The following is a 15756-nucleotide window of genomic DNA, read 5'->3' as shown; positions in this document are numbered from 1 at the left end:
CTTACTCTCGTTAGCTGTCATTGATTCCTCAACTCTATCATCCCGAGAGTGGCTGTAAGGTACTGTTAAGGAAGGGTGGACGCTGTTGTGATGTGGCTTATCTTACTAAAACAGCTGGATTTTTTGTTAGGTAAAATTGTTGTTAATCTGTTAATGTATATCACTGCAGAATGTTAGCTGTACAAAGCAAGCTCTATAGCTCGTAATTCTAGTGATACTATAATTATCAAGTTACTATCTGTAATGTATACCAGTGTTGCCAATGGAACAGCTGTCATTTGCCCTTCGTTGGTAAAACTTGTGATCTTTGTAATAAAAAGCATGAGTTGCTGCTGCTTACAAGGAGAAGGAGGTTAAATCTCTCATGGGAGATCTGTGAGCTTAAAAGTCCATAATAGTAATCAAACAATGAATGAAAATTTGAACACCTCAGAGATGTGTTGCTTTTTTTTTTTCTTCTTTTTTTAAATGTGCACAGAGTAGTCAGGGTTTGACTACTCTTTTGATCAGGGCCCTGACAAACAGAGCTTGTGGAAAATAAAACCCCAATTTCTTCCAGTGAGTATGTATAACTTTTAGACAATAGTATTGTGATTGTTTGTTTTTTTTCCCCAAAATGTAACAGGAAAAGCCATCATAAAGTATCTTTTCAAATTAATGATGAGTTTTGTCTTCCAAAGCTCTACAGCACTGAATCTATCACATATTCTGAGTGTTTGTGTTATGTGTGATATAATGTCATTAATTTTTCATAATAATGTTCATACACCTCAAAATGAAATATTTTTGCATCATTAATGTAATCTTGAAGTAAAAATATTCTGGTTTTTTTCTGCAGACCTATCCACAAAGCCAGACCCTTGTTGCTTTTTTTTTTAATAAGCAGGTTGTCAGTTGGAAGCTCAGTGAAGGATTTGGGGCATTTTGCTAAGATATCTTTGTAAGAGGCTTCTCAAAAGCAAAACATGTGCTCTAGAATTGACTTTTTTTTTTTTTTCATCCCCAACAGATACTACTCTGTTTTATACCCTCTGGAAAGAAAAATAACTGATGCAAAATCCCGAGACCTGGTTATCTACATTTGGGCCCATGCAATAGTGGCCAGCATTCCGGTATTTGCTGTGACCAACGTGTCTGATATTTATGCCATGTCTACCTGCTCTGAATCCTGGAGTTACTCCCTTGGCCACTTGATCTACGTTGTCATCTATAACATCACCACTGTGATTGTACCGGTGGCTGTGGTATTTCTCTTCATGATTCTTATTCGCAGGGCGCTGAGTGCCAGCCAGAAGAAAAAAGTCATCATAGCTGCCTTAAGGACACCTCAGAATACAATTTCAATCCCTTATGCCTCCCAGCGAGAAGCTGAGCTTCATGCCATGCTGCTTTCTATGGTTGTGATATTTATTTTCTGCAGCATCCCCTATGTGACTCTGGTGATTTACCGCACCATACTCAATGTTTCAGATATTTCCATCTTTTTGCTCCTCACTGCCATTTGGTTGCCCAAGGTCTCTTTGTTAGCCAATCCTTTGTTATTTTTAACTGTGAACAAATCTGTACGGAAGTGCTTAGTGGGGATGATAGTGCAGCTGCACCGAAGGTACAGCAGGAGAAATATCGTCAGCTCAGGTGGTGTTGCTGATGCTAATCTGGAGCCCAGCGCCCGTTCAGGGAGCCAGCTTCTGGAGATGTTTCATATTGGGCAGCAACAAATCTTCAAGCCAACAGAAGATGAGGAGAATGAAACCAAATCTGTCGGTTCTAGTGACTTTCAGCAGAAAGAAATTCCTGTCACCAGTTCAGAGGTAGGAGAGTCTTCAGTTCAAAAATTTATACCACAGACAATCGCAGACTCTGCGGCTCAGGTGGCACCAGCTGTGCCTGCAGAAGCTGATATGGTAAATGACAAGTATTCCATGCAGTTTGGTTTTGGACCCTTTGAGCTGCCTCCACAGTGGCTGTCAGAAAGTCGGAACAGTAAGAAGCGACTCCTGCCTCCTTTGGGGAATACCCCTGAAGAGCTAATCCAGACAAAGCAGCCGAAGTGTAAAGCGGAAAGAAAAATTAGCAGAAACAATAAAGTCAGTATCTTTCCCAAAGTGGATTCTTAAAAGGAGTTGGAGCTTTAAGTGACTTGACAAAGGTCACCTTCTCTTATATGTGTGATCCCATGGATCTTTGTTGTGCTGAAATCTGTTAACAGGCTAATTTTTTTTTGTGTGTGTGTGTGTGCCAAGTATAATTAAACAAACAAAAGGGAAACATGCATACAGGTGTTCGTTATTTATATGGTTTCATGAAAATAATATATTGAAAGATCATGATTCTTTTTATTTGTGAAATACCTATGATAATACATTCCTCATGAGCTTTCAGAAAGTACACATGGCTTTGGGAACATTATCCTGAAGTCTGAAGTATGGAAATAAGGCAGTCAGTTTGCTGGGAAGATTCTTATTATATTAAGATGGACTGGATATCAAAGATGTTTAATGGGAAGGGCTTTAGGGAGCACAAGAGGATGCAAAATGGATAACACCTAACCTCACGTTAGCAAGCTTCTTCTGTATGTTTCATTAACAAAGTAAGGAGGACTATGAAGTACATCTATTAAGCCGATTTCAGAAATCAGTGTTTAAAAATAAAACTTGCTGGACTCTTGCATAAATTATTTAGCAAGTATCTGCCCAACTACACCTTTTTAAAACTTAAACCAATATTTTTTACATTCAAAACTTCAGCAAAGCCAAGGATACCCAAATTGTCTTGTGTGTCACAAACCTGAGAATGAGAAATTCAGAAATAGTATTTCTTTGAAAAAAAAATCTTGTCTTTTTAGCAGAAAATGCACTGGAGACAATGCAGGACAAATCCTGACCCTAATAAACAAGAGTGTATGTGTCAAGGGCAGAAATGTAACATTTTGATCCTGTGATAAAGGATATTTTCAAATGTCCCAATAGTGTTAAGTATTGTGTACATAAGCCAGGGGTTGCCCTCTAAATATACTCCTAACTGTTCGTTCACTCACCGTGTTTTCTTACAGGAAAAGTAGCAAATGATAGAAAAGGGTTGGAATTGCTTACAGCCTTGTACTGAACTGTTGAGCAATTAAGGTGATCATGGACCCCAAAGTGTGAGGTTTGCTAATGCTTTGGCTCAGTACTATTAGTAAGCTTTTGCTTTTACTTTCACCAGTATAAATATGAGCTATTGTATTTCACTTGTCTCAAAGACTCGATCAACCTGTATATGAACGAGACTTCCAAATCCAGTGCCTAATTTCTAATCAAGTTAGAGTCTGACATCAGCCTTCGAGAGCTCATTGTTTGCATTCTTCTGCAGCTTGTCTTCCCAAGCTTATCATCTCCTTCGCACTGTGTGAATTTTGAATGTGCCAGTGTGTTACTGTCTGTTACTTGAAACTGTTCTCACTCCAGCTGTAACCTTTTGGACAGTTGCAAGTAGTTGTCCCTTCTTTCTTATCTGCTTTCACTGTTGACTGTGAGTGAGAAAAACTGAAAATCACAAGTGAAACCCAGCACTCCTCGTGGTTCTGCTGTAGTGTATCCCTTTGGTGCATGCTGGATCTTTACCTGCTGTTATTACCTGTTGGGTAAGTATTTTTTTTTTAAAGAATATTTTTTCAAAGGACAAGGTGAGTTGTCTTGTTGAGTTCACAGTAACTTGGCAAATCTTACAGATTACTGTTAGCAGTGTGGAAAAATTCTGCTAACACAGAATTTAGAGATGTGCCTACGCTGCCGTTGAAGAGTGGGAAGCAAGTCGGCTGCTTCTGGTGGCTTTGATGTGATGGATTTCTATAAGACTTTCAAAGCAAATGTTTTAATTAAATTCTCAATTACTCTGTAAATGTTTTTCACCCTCAGTTCATGAACTTCTCAGTGTGGAAGTGAGGAGCAGTCTTCAGTGGTGCAGATGGGTGGTGGGAGCCCAAGCTGCTCTGTCAAGCAGATGATGACTTGCCTGAGATCAGGCAGAAGAAATAATCCAGGAAAAGCTGTTCCTTCTGTGACAGGGGTAGTTAATAATCATAGCATTCAATTTCTCTAAGAACTGATAAAATTGTTTTTATAAATTTAGTTAAAAAAGAGTCCACTAAAGAAATCCCCCAAGTCTCAAAAGCAAGGAGAAAGCATGCTTATGAATTCTGGATAAATTCACTCTTTATGGTCTACTTACACATAGGCACTGATCAAAGTCTCTGTGATTGATGAATGTGGGTAAATGATTACTTGGATCAGAACTTCCTTTGAGGAAAACAAACTCAGTGTTGTCCCTTCCAACTCTTCTGTTAAACAAAATACGATGATGAATTTGAAAAGCCAAGTTGCATAGAATTTAGTTTTAAATCTGGAAATTGAGGTGTTGGTGTTGAGTTTGCACTTTTGAGACAAAATTTCTTTCAGAAAGGACACACATGAAAAACTGTGTGCCGATTGTTTTGGTTCTGCTTTGTTTGTTTGTTTGTTTTTAAGCAGATGGAAAGCTTTCAGCTGTAAAACTGAGGTGGCTTTTGTATTCCTGAGGAATTATTTTGGAATGTAGCAGGTAGTAATATTTTATTTTGGTCCATCTTTCATCAGTTTATCCATTCACATTTTTAAGAGAAGCGGAAGCAATACATAAAAGCCCATATTTGCATAGAACAAAAAAAGAAATTCCTAATGCAAGTCCTATAGAGATCTGTCATCAGAAAAGCAATTCAGGAGATGCTGTGTGCAAGATAGAATATGTGTCTTGTGCAGTTTCATTTCCTTGAAGGCAGTGGTCCTTCTGAGACTGTGCCGCTGTCTGTTGGCTTGTTGTTCAAACAATTTCTACAAGACAAAATGTTCTCCAATATTCAACAGGAAAAAAAAACCCAAAACAATCAAGACTTGTCTTCTTCTTATTAATCCTTGTACTAAAGAAAAGCAGAAGGTTTTTCGTTGTTGTAACTGTTGTTTTTAAGATATATTTTTCTCTTCTGGTTACTAGTGGAAGAAAGTGAAATACCAAACAAAGTTGTGGAAACAGAAGAAAGGAGAGCCTGGGGTAATTTGGGCTGTGAGAATAGATTGAAAGGATAAATCTTAATTCTGGAGAGTAAACTTTAAGGAAGGAAAGACAGAAATCACTTTTCTGCCGCTTAAAGATGAAAAATGGAAAATAGAGCTCATATTAAACAAAGGAAGAAATCTTTTAGAAGGAGAAAAAGACTTAAGGGAACAATGTCAAGTTCCTAGATATTCTCAAAAATACTGTTAAATTCAAATAAGCTTGATGTAAAAATTGGAAAAACTGTTGTTCAGCACCAAATAATGCTATATTGATTGGCTTCTTTACAACACTGTATTTTGCACAATGAGATAAATTTGCAAAGAAAAGCAGTTGTTTTCTAGAAGCTCCCCAAGCATTCTAGACTGTAACAACAAATGGATCTATCTGGTATGAAACTGTGGTAATTTAATGAATGCATTTGTTCTGTTTTTAAAGGTACTTCAAAATATGCCTATCAATAACGTTTTGCAGAAAAAGCTGTCTGGATTTCTGTAGTCTGTTTAATTCTGCTCCCTCTTTCCTGGGAAAATATTCCCATATGAGCAGGCTGTATGGTGAGGAGTGGATAGAAAGGTAACAGAGCTCGCAGCTCGGGAGTGCTGGGAATCACAGCAGGTCCCATGGCTGCTGTGAAGGTAACCACCCAACCAACCTGCTCTGGAGGCAACTGCATGTCCTGCAGAACCCAGCCGAAGTTCCCACCTCCTGACCTCGTGCTGCAGGATTGGGTAGCAGGTTTTAACTTTTAAAAAAGCAAAATCCCTGCCATCTCATCTTGCTGGAGTTATTGTATAGGCATACTGTAACCTATGGAGGATTTGGTATGAGACAACGTGGGTTTTTTTTCTTCTTTTTTTCTTCTGGCCATAGAAGATCACTCTCGGCCCTAAATCCTCCCCCCCCAAAAAAGTATTGTTGAAGTAATTGCATTTAAACTTAGAACACTTTTATCTGTTTGGACGCCTCTAATTATTTTATTTGCAGTGACATTCTTTGTGCCGAAGTAGGGATTAGCAGGATTTCTAAATGAGTTATAACAAGGTCCCTAATTATCAAACTGCGACCATAAAATTACTGCAATATTCAGTAATTCATAATTCAAGGACAGTTCAGGGACACAAAACAAAGCACAGCTTGTAGAAAGCTGCAGAACTCCGGGTGCAGATTCCTCCCCAGCCCTATGAGGCCATGGAGCAGGAGCAGCAGGAAGCCACTTAGTACCGTGTCTGGTTTTAAGCTGTTGAGCCAACCAAAGGGAGCAAAGGATGCTTGAAGACACATTTTTCTGATTGCTTTCTTTAGGGACAACAATAAAAGAGTGGGATGCAGAAGAATTCTCCAGCTCAATGAAAGTTTGTCTGTATGTACATAGGAGCAGCTCTCTTGTTCCTTAAGTGGACTTTCTTTAAGGAAAGCAGAAGTGTCAAGTTGGATCCAATTGTAAGTATATACTTGCTAAGGCGAGCTAGGTTTCTCTAAATGGATGTTCTGTGGCATTACTATGGCCAAAGATGTCTTACTAAGATGGTGACTTCAAAAATTCCATTGTGCTTATAAGCAACATATTTTTTCCTGTGCCTCTATTTTCTGTGAAGTCATGACCTGGAAGTTTTCCCTGTACCACATCCTATCTGTAGGGACTTGGAGGGTCTCCTTGCTCTAGGCCCCATGCACGGACGTGGTGCAATGCAGACTGCTCAGAACTCCTGTTTCTGTACTCTGCTTGTTTCCAGACAAAGGTTTGACAGCACATAAGTCAGAACCTTTCTTAATGCAAATCGAAGAGTGAAAATCTGGATTTATTAGACACTGTGGGAGTTTTACCATTGGTTCTGGATTCAGCATTCCCATTCAGCCTTTGCTCCTCAGCTGGCAGGGTACCACCACAACACTCTTGCTGATGGGGCGTACTGCAGAATGCTGCTCATCCTCACAAGGATTTCTGGAGGAGTCAGAATACAACCTCAAGTTCCTGATGTTTTGCCTTTGACTTGGCACACACCAGTCAGGAGATCATGATCTGCCCTTTGCGAGGGCCTGTTTAACTCCTCATGTTAGGGGAATGATCTATGGGCTTGTCCTGATCTGAGTAGTGGAACTGTTACAATCTACCTTAAACATTTTGCCTGTTGTAAAGAAAAGCTACTTCAGGTGAGTGTGTAAAGAAAATTTAAAATATCAAAGACAAATAACTAGTTAGAGTTAAACAAACTCGTGATATAATTTGTCCTCCTCCCTGTAAGCCAATGTTTCGGCTGCCTATTTGTGTAGCAAAACGCTGTTCAGCGGAGATGTATGAATAGCAGTGGAGAGGCAGCACTACAGGGAACAAGTTCCCTGTATTTCCCCCTCGTTTATGTTTCTCCTTGACTGGATTACGGAGAAAAGGATAAATGAATTCTGTTGCTATGGTGACTGTGTTCTCAGTGTCCAGACAGCTTGTCTATATGTGTTTTCATGATGCTGTAACCTATCCTTTAGGACTAAAAAGCACATTTTGGAGTGCTTTTCTTGTGCTCTTTTTAAACAACAGAGTTTGCTCCGATTCAGTATGTTCCTTCCCTCTCCTTCTTTAATTCCCATCATTCTTCAAATAAGTCTGTATCAAGGAACAAAACTGACGTATTCCCAGAAAGGTAAAAAATTTAAAAAAAAATTACACACCTTTCTCAATTTTACTAGTTCAAGCGTTGTAATAAATCTGTAATAATACTTGAGGTTCTTTAATATTTGACGATGTTTACGACAATTCATCTTTAAGAGGGCCGAAGGCTCTCATGTTCCGCTCTCGTGCTGCCGCCCTGCTGCAGCGCACGGCACCCGCTGCACGAAGCAGCGCTGGCCGCGCTCGCAGGGGTCTGTCACGTCGGCCTGCTCTCACGTCTCGCCCCTGGGGCTGCGCTATTCCTGGAATTTCAATAGTCATGCAATAATAAACAAACAAAAAAATCCTCCCCGAACGTTGTAGGTGAGCCTCTGCCAGAAGGAAAAGCAACTCGCAGCCCGCTCGGAGCCGGCCGTCATGGCAACGGCGGCTGTGGCCCCGGGAACGCTGCGGCCCCGCGCCCCCGCCGGGAGCGCGCGCACCAACGGCCGCGCAACGCGCGACGCCTGGGGCTGCTGCGGGGTTGCTTTTGGGACGCGTGCGATTTGACGGGTTTATTTGTTTATTTATTTTTGCCGGTAAGCACGTTTGGATGCTTTGGTTGCCCTGTTGTTGCGTGTTTGTACGCTTCACATCGAAATCGTGCGTTTGAGCAGCGAGCTGGGCTAAGCTGGAACACGAGGAAGATCTCTCAGCGCTGAATTGCCAGTGGGGGGTTTGAAATCTGTTGGAGCTGCACCTGAAGTGGGCTCGTGTTCTCGTTTTATTGATGGATTGTGAGTTTGGAAGGCTTTGTTCCTTCCTTTCTTTTCTTCCCTCCCCTCCCCCCCTTCAGGTTTTAGGTCCCAGTGGACATTCCAAGGGGGAGCTTGGATAACATGTCACGACCTGAATCTCGCTCAAGAGCTTACCACAGCTATAGGCATTTAAGTGTCTCCACGGAGTTACTGACACCAGAACTCTGTTTGCCCAAGGTAATTCTTGTTACTTTCAGCTGTTTCCTTTTTCTTATCAGAGCATTGAACAAATGAGACTCCACTCTCCGAGCTTTGTACAGAATTATGGGGTCTGTGGTTGTGAAACTCAGTGAGTACAGGCTGCTCCTTCTGCATGCACAGAATGATCTTTAATTTCTAAGTCGTTCAGATGGCTGCAGAAAGGTCTGTTCAACATTACAGTCTGGAGAATTGGATTGTATTTCTCTGTATGGCCTCAAGTTGCACCAGGGGAGATTTTGGTTGGATATTAAGGAAAAATTTCTCCAAAAGAGTGGTCAGGTGCTAGAATGATCTGTCCAGGGAGGTGGTGGAATCACTGTCCCTGGAAGTGTTCAAGAAACATTTAGATGTTGTGCTGAGGGCCCTGGTTTAGTGGGAAAGTATTAGTGGTAGGTGAACAGTTGGACTGGATGATCTTGGAGGTCTTTTCCAACACTGGTGGTTCTGTGATTCTATATACTTAATCAGATTAGTAAATAAATTCTATTTAAAGGTGAGGGTTTTTTTGTTTGTTTGTTTGTTTTAATTGTAATATTCTGAAAGTTATAGGTCAGCTCCAGTAATGTAATAAATTCCATAGGAAGTAAGATCTTTGTCTTCTGAGGAAATTGGTAACTTGGATTAACTTAGTCTCAGGAATAGGTTTATGTGATACAGTTTTTAAGATGTAGGTGAGAATTTGAGATTTAGGTTGCTTTGCTTAGGTTTATCCAGTAGTGTTGTACTTCTGTTCATCCATCTTCTCTAGGCATCATGCCCAGGTGCTTCATAAATGCATTAAAATATTTTTGTAGGTTCACAGATTTTAAGGATGCCATCAGACAACTTTGAATCCAAGTTCTCACCTAAGCATCCTAACAAATCTCATGAAAATTATTGCCATCTCTTGAGACTGATGAATTAGATACAATCATATCAGCCTTTCAAAGAGCTGGGAAAACTCAGTAATATGAACAAGAGGTGGAGATACTGCCTGGTGCAGAGTGCCCACAACACTGGGAAATGGATGAGGCTGTTGTACGTACAGACTGGTTGGCTGTACTCTGCTGTAGCAGAAGTAGCATGCATCTTCAGAGTTCCTTCCTACTCCAACAGTCTGTTAAATGTTGAGTCTGAGAGAACAAATTTGCTACTGTGATATGTAGAAGCATTATTGGCCTTTGTAATAATATGTGATTAGTGTGATTATCTTCCTCTTTCCCCCAGTATTTCTGTTTAAATTGTAGTGATTTATTTCTATTTTATAGGTTGATTCACCTGTCAGTTTGGGTGTTAGTCAGCAAAGAAGCATAGATAACTGTTCTCCAGAGGAAAACAAAGGTGATGGGGGTGGGGGGGGACGACTCTGGCACTAAGGAAGTAGAGAGTATGACCTTATTTCAGAAGTGTGTGCCGAATATTTCCTTGTGCTGTGACTAGACGAAGTACTGTGTATTTATAGTTGGAGTAAAATTCTTTTGTTGGAGAGCAAAACATAATGCAAACAAGTGAAATTCCAGAAGAGAAAGAGGGTGATGGTGTCAAAATTCATGCCTTTGTTATTTTGAGTCCCATCTTTGAAATACAACGATAATAGCTGTGTTATCACAGCATACGCCTTGTGATATCTGAGCTGTGACCTGCACCTGGCTGGTGGCCTAAAAAATTGGGAGAAATCATCTGCATTTGTTCCATGAAACCAATCACAAAATTGTAGAGGTTGGAAGGAACCTCTAGAGATCATGGAGTCCAACCCCCTGCCAAAGCAGCTCCCTAGCCCAGGTTGCACAGGTAGGCGTCCAGGCGGGTCTGGAACGTCTCCAGAGAAGGAGACTCCACCACCTCTCTGTGCAGCTGTGCCACTGCTCCGTCACTGCACTGGGAAGAAGATAGGTAGAAAGTATTTTCAATGAAATGTTTTCATCCAACATTTCAAAGATAATTTTAAGTTGTGAGAAATTTATATATGCTAATAATGGTCCATCAATCAAAAAAATTGGAAATGACTTTTGAGAGTTTTGACATTTAACAACTGAACAATGTAAGTAATAATAATATACTTAAAATACAAATATACAATATTTCATTTTAATTAAAGCAATTATAGAAGTGTTTTGGACAGAATTCTCTTGGTGCTATGTAAATGCTAATAACATTACCTTTTCTGAGCTTCAGACTATTGAAAAATAGTGAAAGCCATGATGTGAAGGAAAGAATTTCAATATCCTTTTCATTCTTAGATTTCATTACATAACTGGTGTCAAAAGAAATGCTGTGCTTCCTTTTCGTGCGTTTAACATGAACCCAAACGTATTTTTGAGGAGTTGTTCAGCAGTGGTGAAGTCTCTGTGGCACTGACAAACTGACAAAAATATTATTTTCTTTATTGTTAGCATTTTCAACACTATCTTTAAAAGGTAGTGTTTTTTACTTCACGTAGTCTTTTTTATTTCACATCTTTGCTATTGTGAGAGGCTTTTTCCTGTGTTTGTCAGAATGTGTCTCTAATTCAGATTCTGGCGATGATAGCACTGAAACACAAACTTCAGCAGTCTGTGAACCTTCCCAAGGAAACATAAGTAACACAAAAGAAGGTATTGCTTTTCTGCTTTATAAGGAGTGTGGCGAAATGAAGCTCTTTTATGTTAATTTTCTCGTGAGCATTCTTTGAAAATGTTTATGCATTGCTATATTCAAGAGGTTATAGATGAATTATTTGTTTAAAGGTATTTTAATTTTGGTTATATGATAGTGTTTGTGTTTTGTGTAGATTTGGTTGCTCTAATAAAGTGGTAGAATCCAGTGGTGACTATCTAGTGCAGCAGTGCTGTTCATCTCACATAATAGTCATTGCTTCAAAACAGAAAATGTATAGAATTCAGCTTCAAACCTTCACTTAGTAGTTTAAATCCAAATCCATCTGCAGTGTTCAGGCCTTTTGAAAGAAGTGATTGATTAATTACCTTCTTTCACAGGGGCTTTCCTGGAGCTTGGTTAGTTTTGTATAGTAGACTAATGTATTACAGAGAAAGCTTGAGATCAAATGATGTGTAAAGCTTTTGACCTATAAGCAGTAGAAAATGAAAATTAATGCAAGACTCCAAAACCTTGAAAGTCTGTGGGATATGGGGACTGCTACAAATGTGTCCACTATTGTATGGAAGCTTTTTTACCAGAAAAGAGTGATGAGTAGAAGGGTGCTGTGGGAAGGAGAAATGCAGATTTCTAATTCTGACCATTTATAGCCTAATTAAGAAAAAGATGTGACAGAACAAAAATGCATTTTGATTAAATAATGATAGTTTCTATAATGTTTCACCATTTTAAGTAAAAAATATTTGTCTAGAACCAGTATCAGAATCTGCTTTATTTGAGATGTAAGTTGAGATTAAAACTTCTGTAATGTTTAGAAGACGTATTATTGTGTCTCTCTCAACCCTGTAATTATTTACTTTAATGAATGACATTTCAGCATGTATTCTAGTAGCTGGCATGAAAGAAAAACTTGTTGAGTTGTAAGGTTATTTTGTCTGCCACTGTTGCTGATGCCGTGGAGATACTGTCACTCTTCTGTTAAGTTTAAACTAGTTGCCCAAAATGGGGTGTTATTTCCCCACCGCATATCCAACTGCTACAGCTAAGAGTTTGATTTAGTAATCTGTTACAAAGACTTAATTTTTTGCTGCTTCATGCTGGTCTAGAAACGAGCATAATATATATATGCTTAAGAATAATTGTACTTTCATCTGCAGTTGTTGTCAAGCTACTTTTCCTGTGGGTTTTTGTTTAAGTTGAAGTATGTCAAGCTAATAATTTAAAATCTAATCTACAGCAAACTCTTCCATGTTACTGGGTTTTGAAGAGGCAGAAGGAGATCCTCAGATTCGGGCAGCTATAAGGAAAATGAATAAGCTTGACACAGTACTGTCAAAAAGGCATGTTAGAGAGAAAGCAATTAAAAAACAAGGCAAGGAAGCGAGAGCAAAGCTCTGGGAAGAGCTTAAGGTTAGAGTTATGCTGCTTATTTTGTAAATAATGTACCTTAGACTACTGTGTTAGACGATTACTACATTTCACAGGCTTGTTGTTTTACAAAATAATTAATGATTGACTTGTTAAGGTGAATAAATGGATCTTAAAAAGTAACTTTGAATATATTTTATTACATATTGGCTATATTTGAAACAGGGATATGATCCTTAAAAATTGGTAAGGCCAGTAGTCAAGTGTATAGTTGTCTTTGTACTGGTGTACCACACCAAGTCTTAGGCTTGAGCTCGTTACTTGCAGATTTTTCTTTTCATGCCTTGTCCACAAGGCATGAACACAGAGCTAAGAGCCTTTACAATGTTCTAGTTCTTAAGCAATCTCCTTTGGTACTTTCTTGTATTAGAGCAACTAGATATGGTTCCTTGAAGAAGGCATGAGAACAGCGCAGCACAAATTCATTTGCATTATTTCCATCATAGCCTCTAGAAGTTAAATGTCAGTTAAGCCATGATATTTAGTGTTTCCTCAGAAGTTAAAATATGGTATATTTTTCATTATGTGAGTGTCATTTCCTAAAATGTCATGGTTGCGGGTTGGTGTCAGTGCATTTGGACTGAGCACCCTTTATCCATTATGGAAGTTCTTTACTTTGTGGATTGCATCTTCATGAAATAGAGAATGCACAATAGAGGCTTTAAAATTTTGCAATGCCTTTGTCATAGCTTCGGGAGATGTTCATATAGCCTCAAGAATAAAACAAAGCAGAAAGTAGATGTTAAAACATAAGGTGAAAATTTTTTATAGATTCCAAAATCTATAATGTTAGACCTGATAAGCAGAGTATATTGCTGCAACTTTTAAGTACATATGCACTAGTACCTTTTATATTTATGCTTTATTTCTTTTAAATAGTCTGTCAGTACCATGGGAATCCACGAGGAGATAGAAAACACAAAACTTTTCTTAACTTTGATCTCCTGGCAGGATAGAGCTGGTAGGTAAAAAAAAGAACTAAATACCCTGTGTTAATTATTCCTTATTTTGATCAATGTTTGTATTTTTGTTGGATACAATAAAAAGAAAGGTTTCAAACCTTTAGAATAAAATAAAAGTCTATCAAGGGACTGGAAAGGTAGAAATCCAGAATAGGTAAAGCTTGCACTTTTCAAGTTGGTGGCCAAGGCATATGACTTCAGAGAGCATGAATGACCAAGGACACTAGGAGATTAAAATAATGAAAGTAATTGTAACAAAAATGCAGAGCAGAAATGTGTTGAAAAACTTGGATGTCTTTACTGTTTTGGAATGTCTGGGTAGTAAGTAAGGAAATCATCATTTTTTGCTTACAAAATCAGTTTTGATGTCACTGATGATGGTCGCTGGTGGTCTTAGCCTGGAGTTTGACAGGCTTGTGTACTTAATGTAGGAAAGGCTGGTAGTTAAACAAATATATAAGGCCTAAAAATGTTACTTAAAGTTCTAAGGATGAGGACCCTGCCACACGTGTTTTGGAGAAAACTTCCATGTGGAAGTGGGAGAGATGATGAGAAAGAAGCAATGGAAATGCCATGGTAGGGTTCTGATGATTTGACAGTACTAAAGGTAGGGAAAGCCTGAACCTTTTCAGAAACTGTAAAGAGAAGAAACAAATGTATGGGTCCCAGTGATTATACTAGCTATGTAAGTCACTCTAAAACGAATACCTCCTATTTATTTCTGTTTAAACTACAGCAGATAGAAGGAGCAGAATAGCACTGTTTGATAGACCAAACTCTCAGCTACAAAACACTGTTTTTCAACTTAGTCACCACCATTTACTTTGCATTTTCACAAGCAACAAACAAGAGCCCACATGCTCTGCTTATAAAAATCTGCATGGTTGTATGGAATGTTGCTTGTCATTCATGTTGCTGTTGCCATTGCTGAAAGGCACCACCCAGTGCCTCATTGTCGTCACATTCCCCGTTTGGTCTCCATAAGTGTTCAGCAAGTGTCCATGAATATCAGTCTGTGCAATTATTTCTACGTGGAGGTATTCAATTCCACCCCTTTTCTTCATATGCACATTAATGTTAGATGCCATTGCCCCTCTGCTACCTTCTGTTGTGTGGCAAAGTATTGATGAGAAGGTTCAGCTTGTACTGCTATACCACCAATATCTGCCTCTGACCATGTGGACCAACATAATAAAATAGGAGGCATTTCTTCAGAGCATCCCTTGTATGTGTTTCAGAACAACAGAGGAAGGTGTGTCCACAGCCATGGTCCAAAGAGTAGAAAAAGGAGTATGAGTCATTTAAATTAGCTTTGATACTGATTACATTAAATTCACTTCTAAGAGTTTAACTTTCTTAGAATGACAGAGAATTTGACTCAAAAGGAATGTCAAATAATATAGAGCATGATTCTAAAGAAAGAATATGAATCATAAAATTAGTTATTTTAATCTGCTTTTATTTTTCTTCTCCCTTGAAAATTCTAGGAAAGAAAGTTTAGGAAAGAAAGTTTAGGATAGATGGCTGTTTAAAAAAATTGAAACTGCTTTAGGCATACTGTCAAACTATTTTCAGGAAGGAAAGAACAGGAAGTCAGATAATTTTTTTGTTTCATAGTTATATGAAGAAAAAAATACTCAAAATGGAAATGAACACTAATAAGAATCAATGTTTACATTTTGGTCTTTTATCTTAAAATATAGCAGTCTAAATACAGTCACGTCTATCTTAAGTAAAAATTAAAACATTAAGAAAATTCTCTGACAGAATTGGAGGTAGACAACTGACTAAAGATTGAGTTTTTTAACTGAAGAAAAGGTAAACAAATGGTTAATGATACAGAGAATTGTGGAATATGGTACATAACAAAAGACAGATTAAAATTAGAGAATACTATGTAAAACCATAGAATAGGGAAGGAAAAGTTAAATGCTACTGAGGAATTTTTTACTGAGTTAAAAGGGCATGATTCTGTTGACATTCTATAGCAAATGGTCTAAGCATGTTCTGAATTATTGCTAGTTTTCTTCAAGAATGCCCAGTGGATAAAAACAAAAGAACAACAAAAAAAAAAACAAAAACAAAAACAAAACAAAACAAAAAAACTGGCTATTTTAAA

At 38.4% G+C, this 15756-nt stretch overlaps 2 protein-coding genes across 2 annotated transcripts in view; both read left to right on the top strand.

The window, feature by feature from the left end:
- The window catches only part of GPR176 (G protein-coupled receptor 176), a 29884-nt gene extending 27621 nt beyond the window's left edge, over positions 1-2263 (top strand). Inside the window, exon 3 of the mRNA XM_065754159.1 lies at positions 1010-2263. Coding sequence (XP_065610231.1) covers positions 1010-2117 — 1108 coding nt within the window. The 3' untranslated portion in view covers positions 2118-2263. The remainder of the gene's footprint in view (positions 1-1009) is intronic.
- Positions 2264-5690: 3427 nt separating this feature from the next.
- Positions 5691-15756, top strand: part of FSIP1 (fibrous sheath interacting protein 1) — a 67212-nt gene continuing 57146 nt past the window's right edge. The window contains exons 1-9 of the mRNA XM_065755583.1: positions 5691-5798; positions 7604-7706; positions 7789-7926; positions 8039-8253; positions 8518-8649; positions 9921-9993; positions 11148-11246; positions 12485-12657; positions 13555-13636. Of these exons, the coding sequence (XP_065611655.1) occupies positions 5691-5798; positions 7604-7706; positions 7789-7926; positions 8039-8253; positions 8518-8649; positions 9921-9993; positions 11148-11246; positions 12485-12657; positions 13555-13636 (1123 nt within the window). The remainder of the gene's footprint in view (positions 5799-7603; positions 7707-7788; positions 7927-8038; positions 8254-8517; positions 8650-9920; positions 9994-11147; positions 11247-12484; positions 12658-13554; positions 13637-15756) is intronic.

This window comes from Cyrtonyx montezumae, unplaced genomic scaffold (genome assembly GCF_038088225.1).
Source record: "Cyrtonyx montezumae isolate F1298 unplaced genomic scaffold, pur_monq_1.0 scaffold_10, whole genome shotgun sequence".
In the NCBI taxonomy this organism is placed as follows: Eukaryota; Metazoa; Chordata; class Aves; order Galliformes; family Odontophoridae; genus Cyrtonyx; species Cyrtonyx montezumae.
The sequence above is the reverse complement of the archived record's forward strand: the minus strand, read 5'-3'. Positions and strand labels throughout refer to the sequence as shown.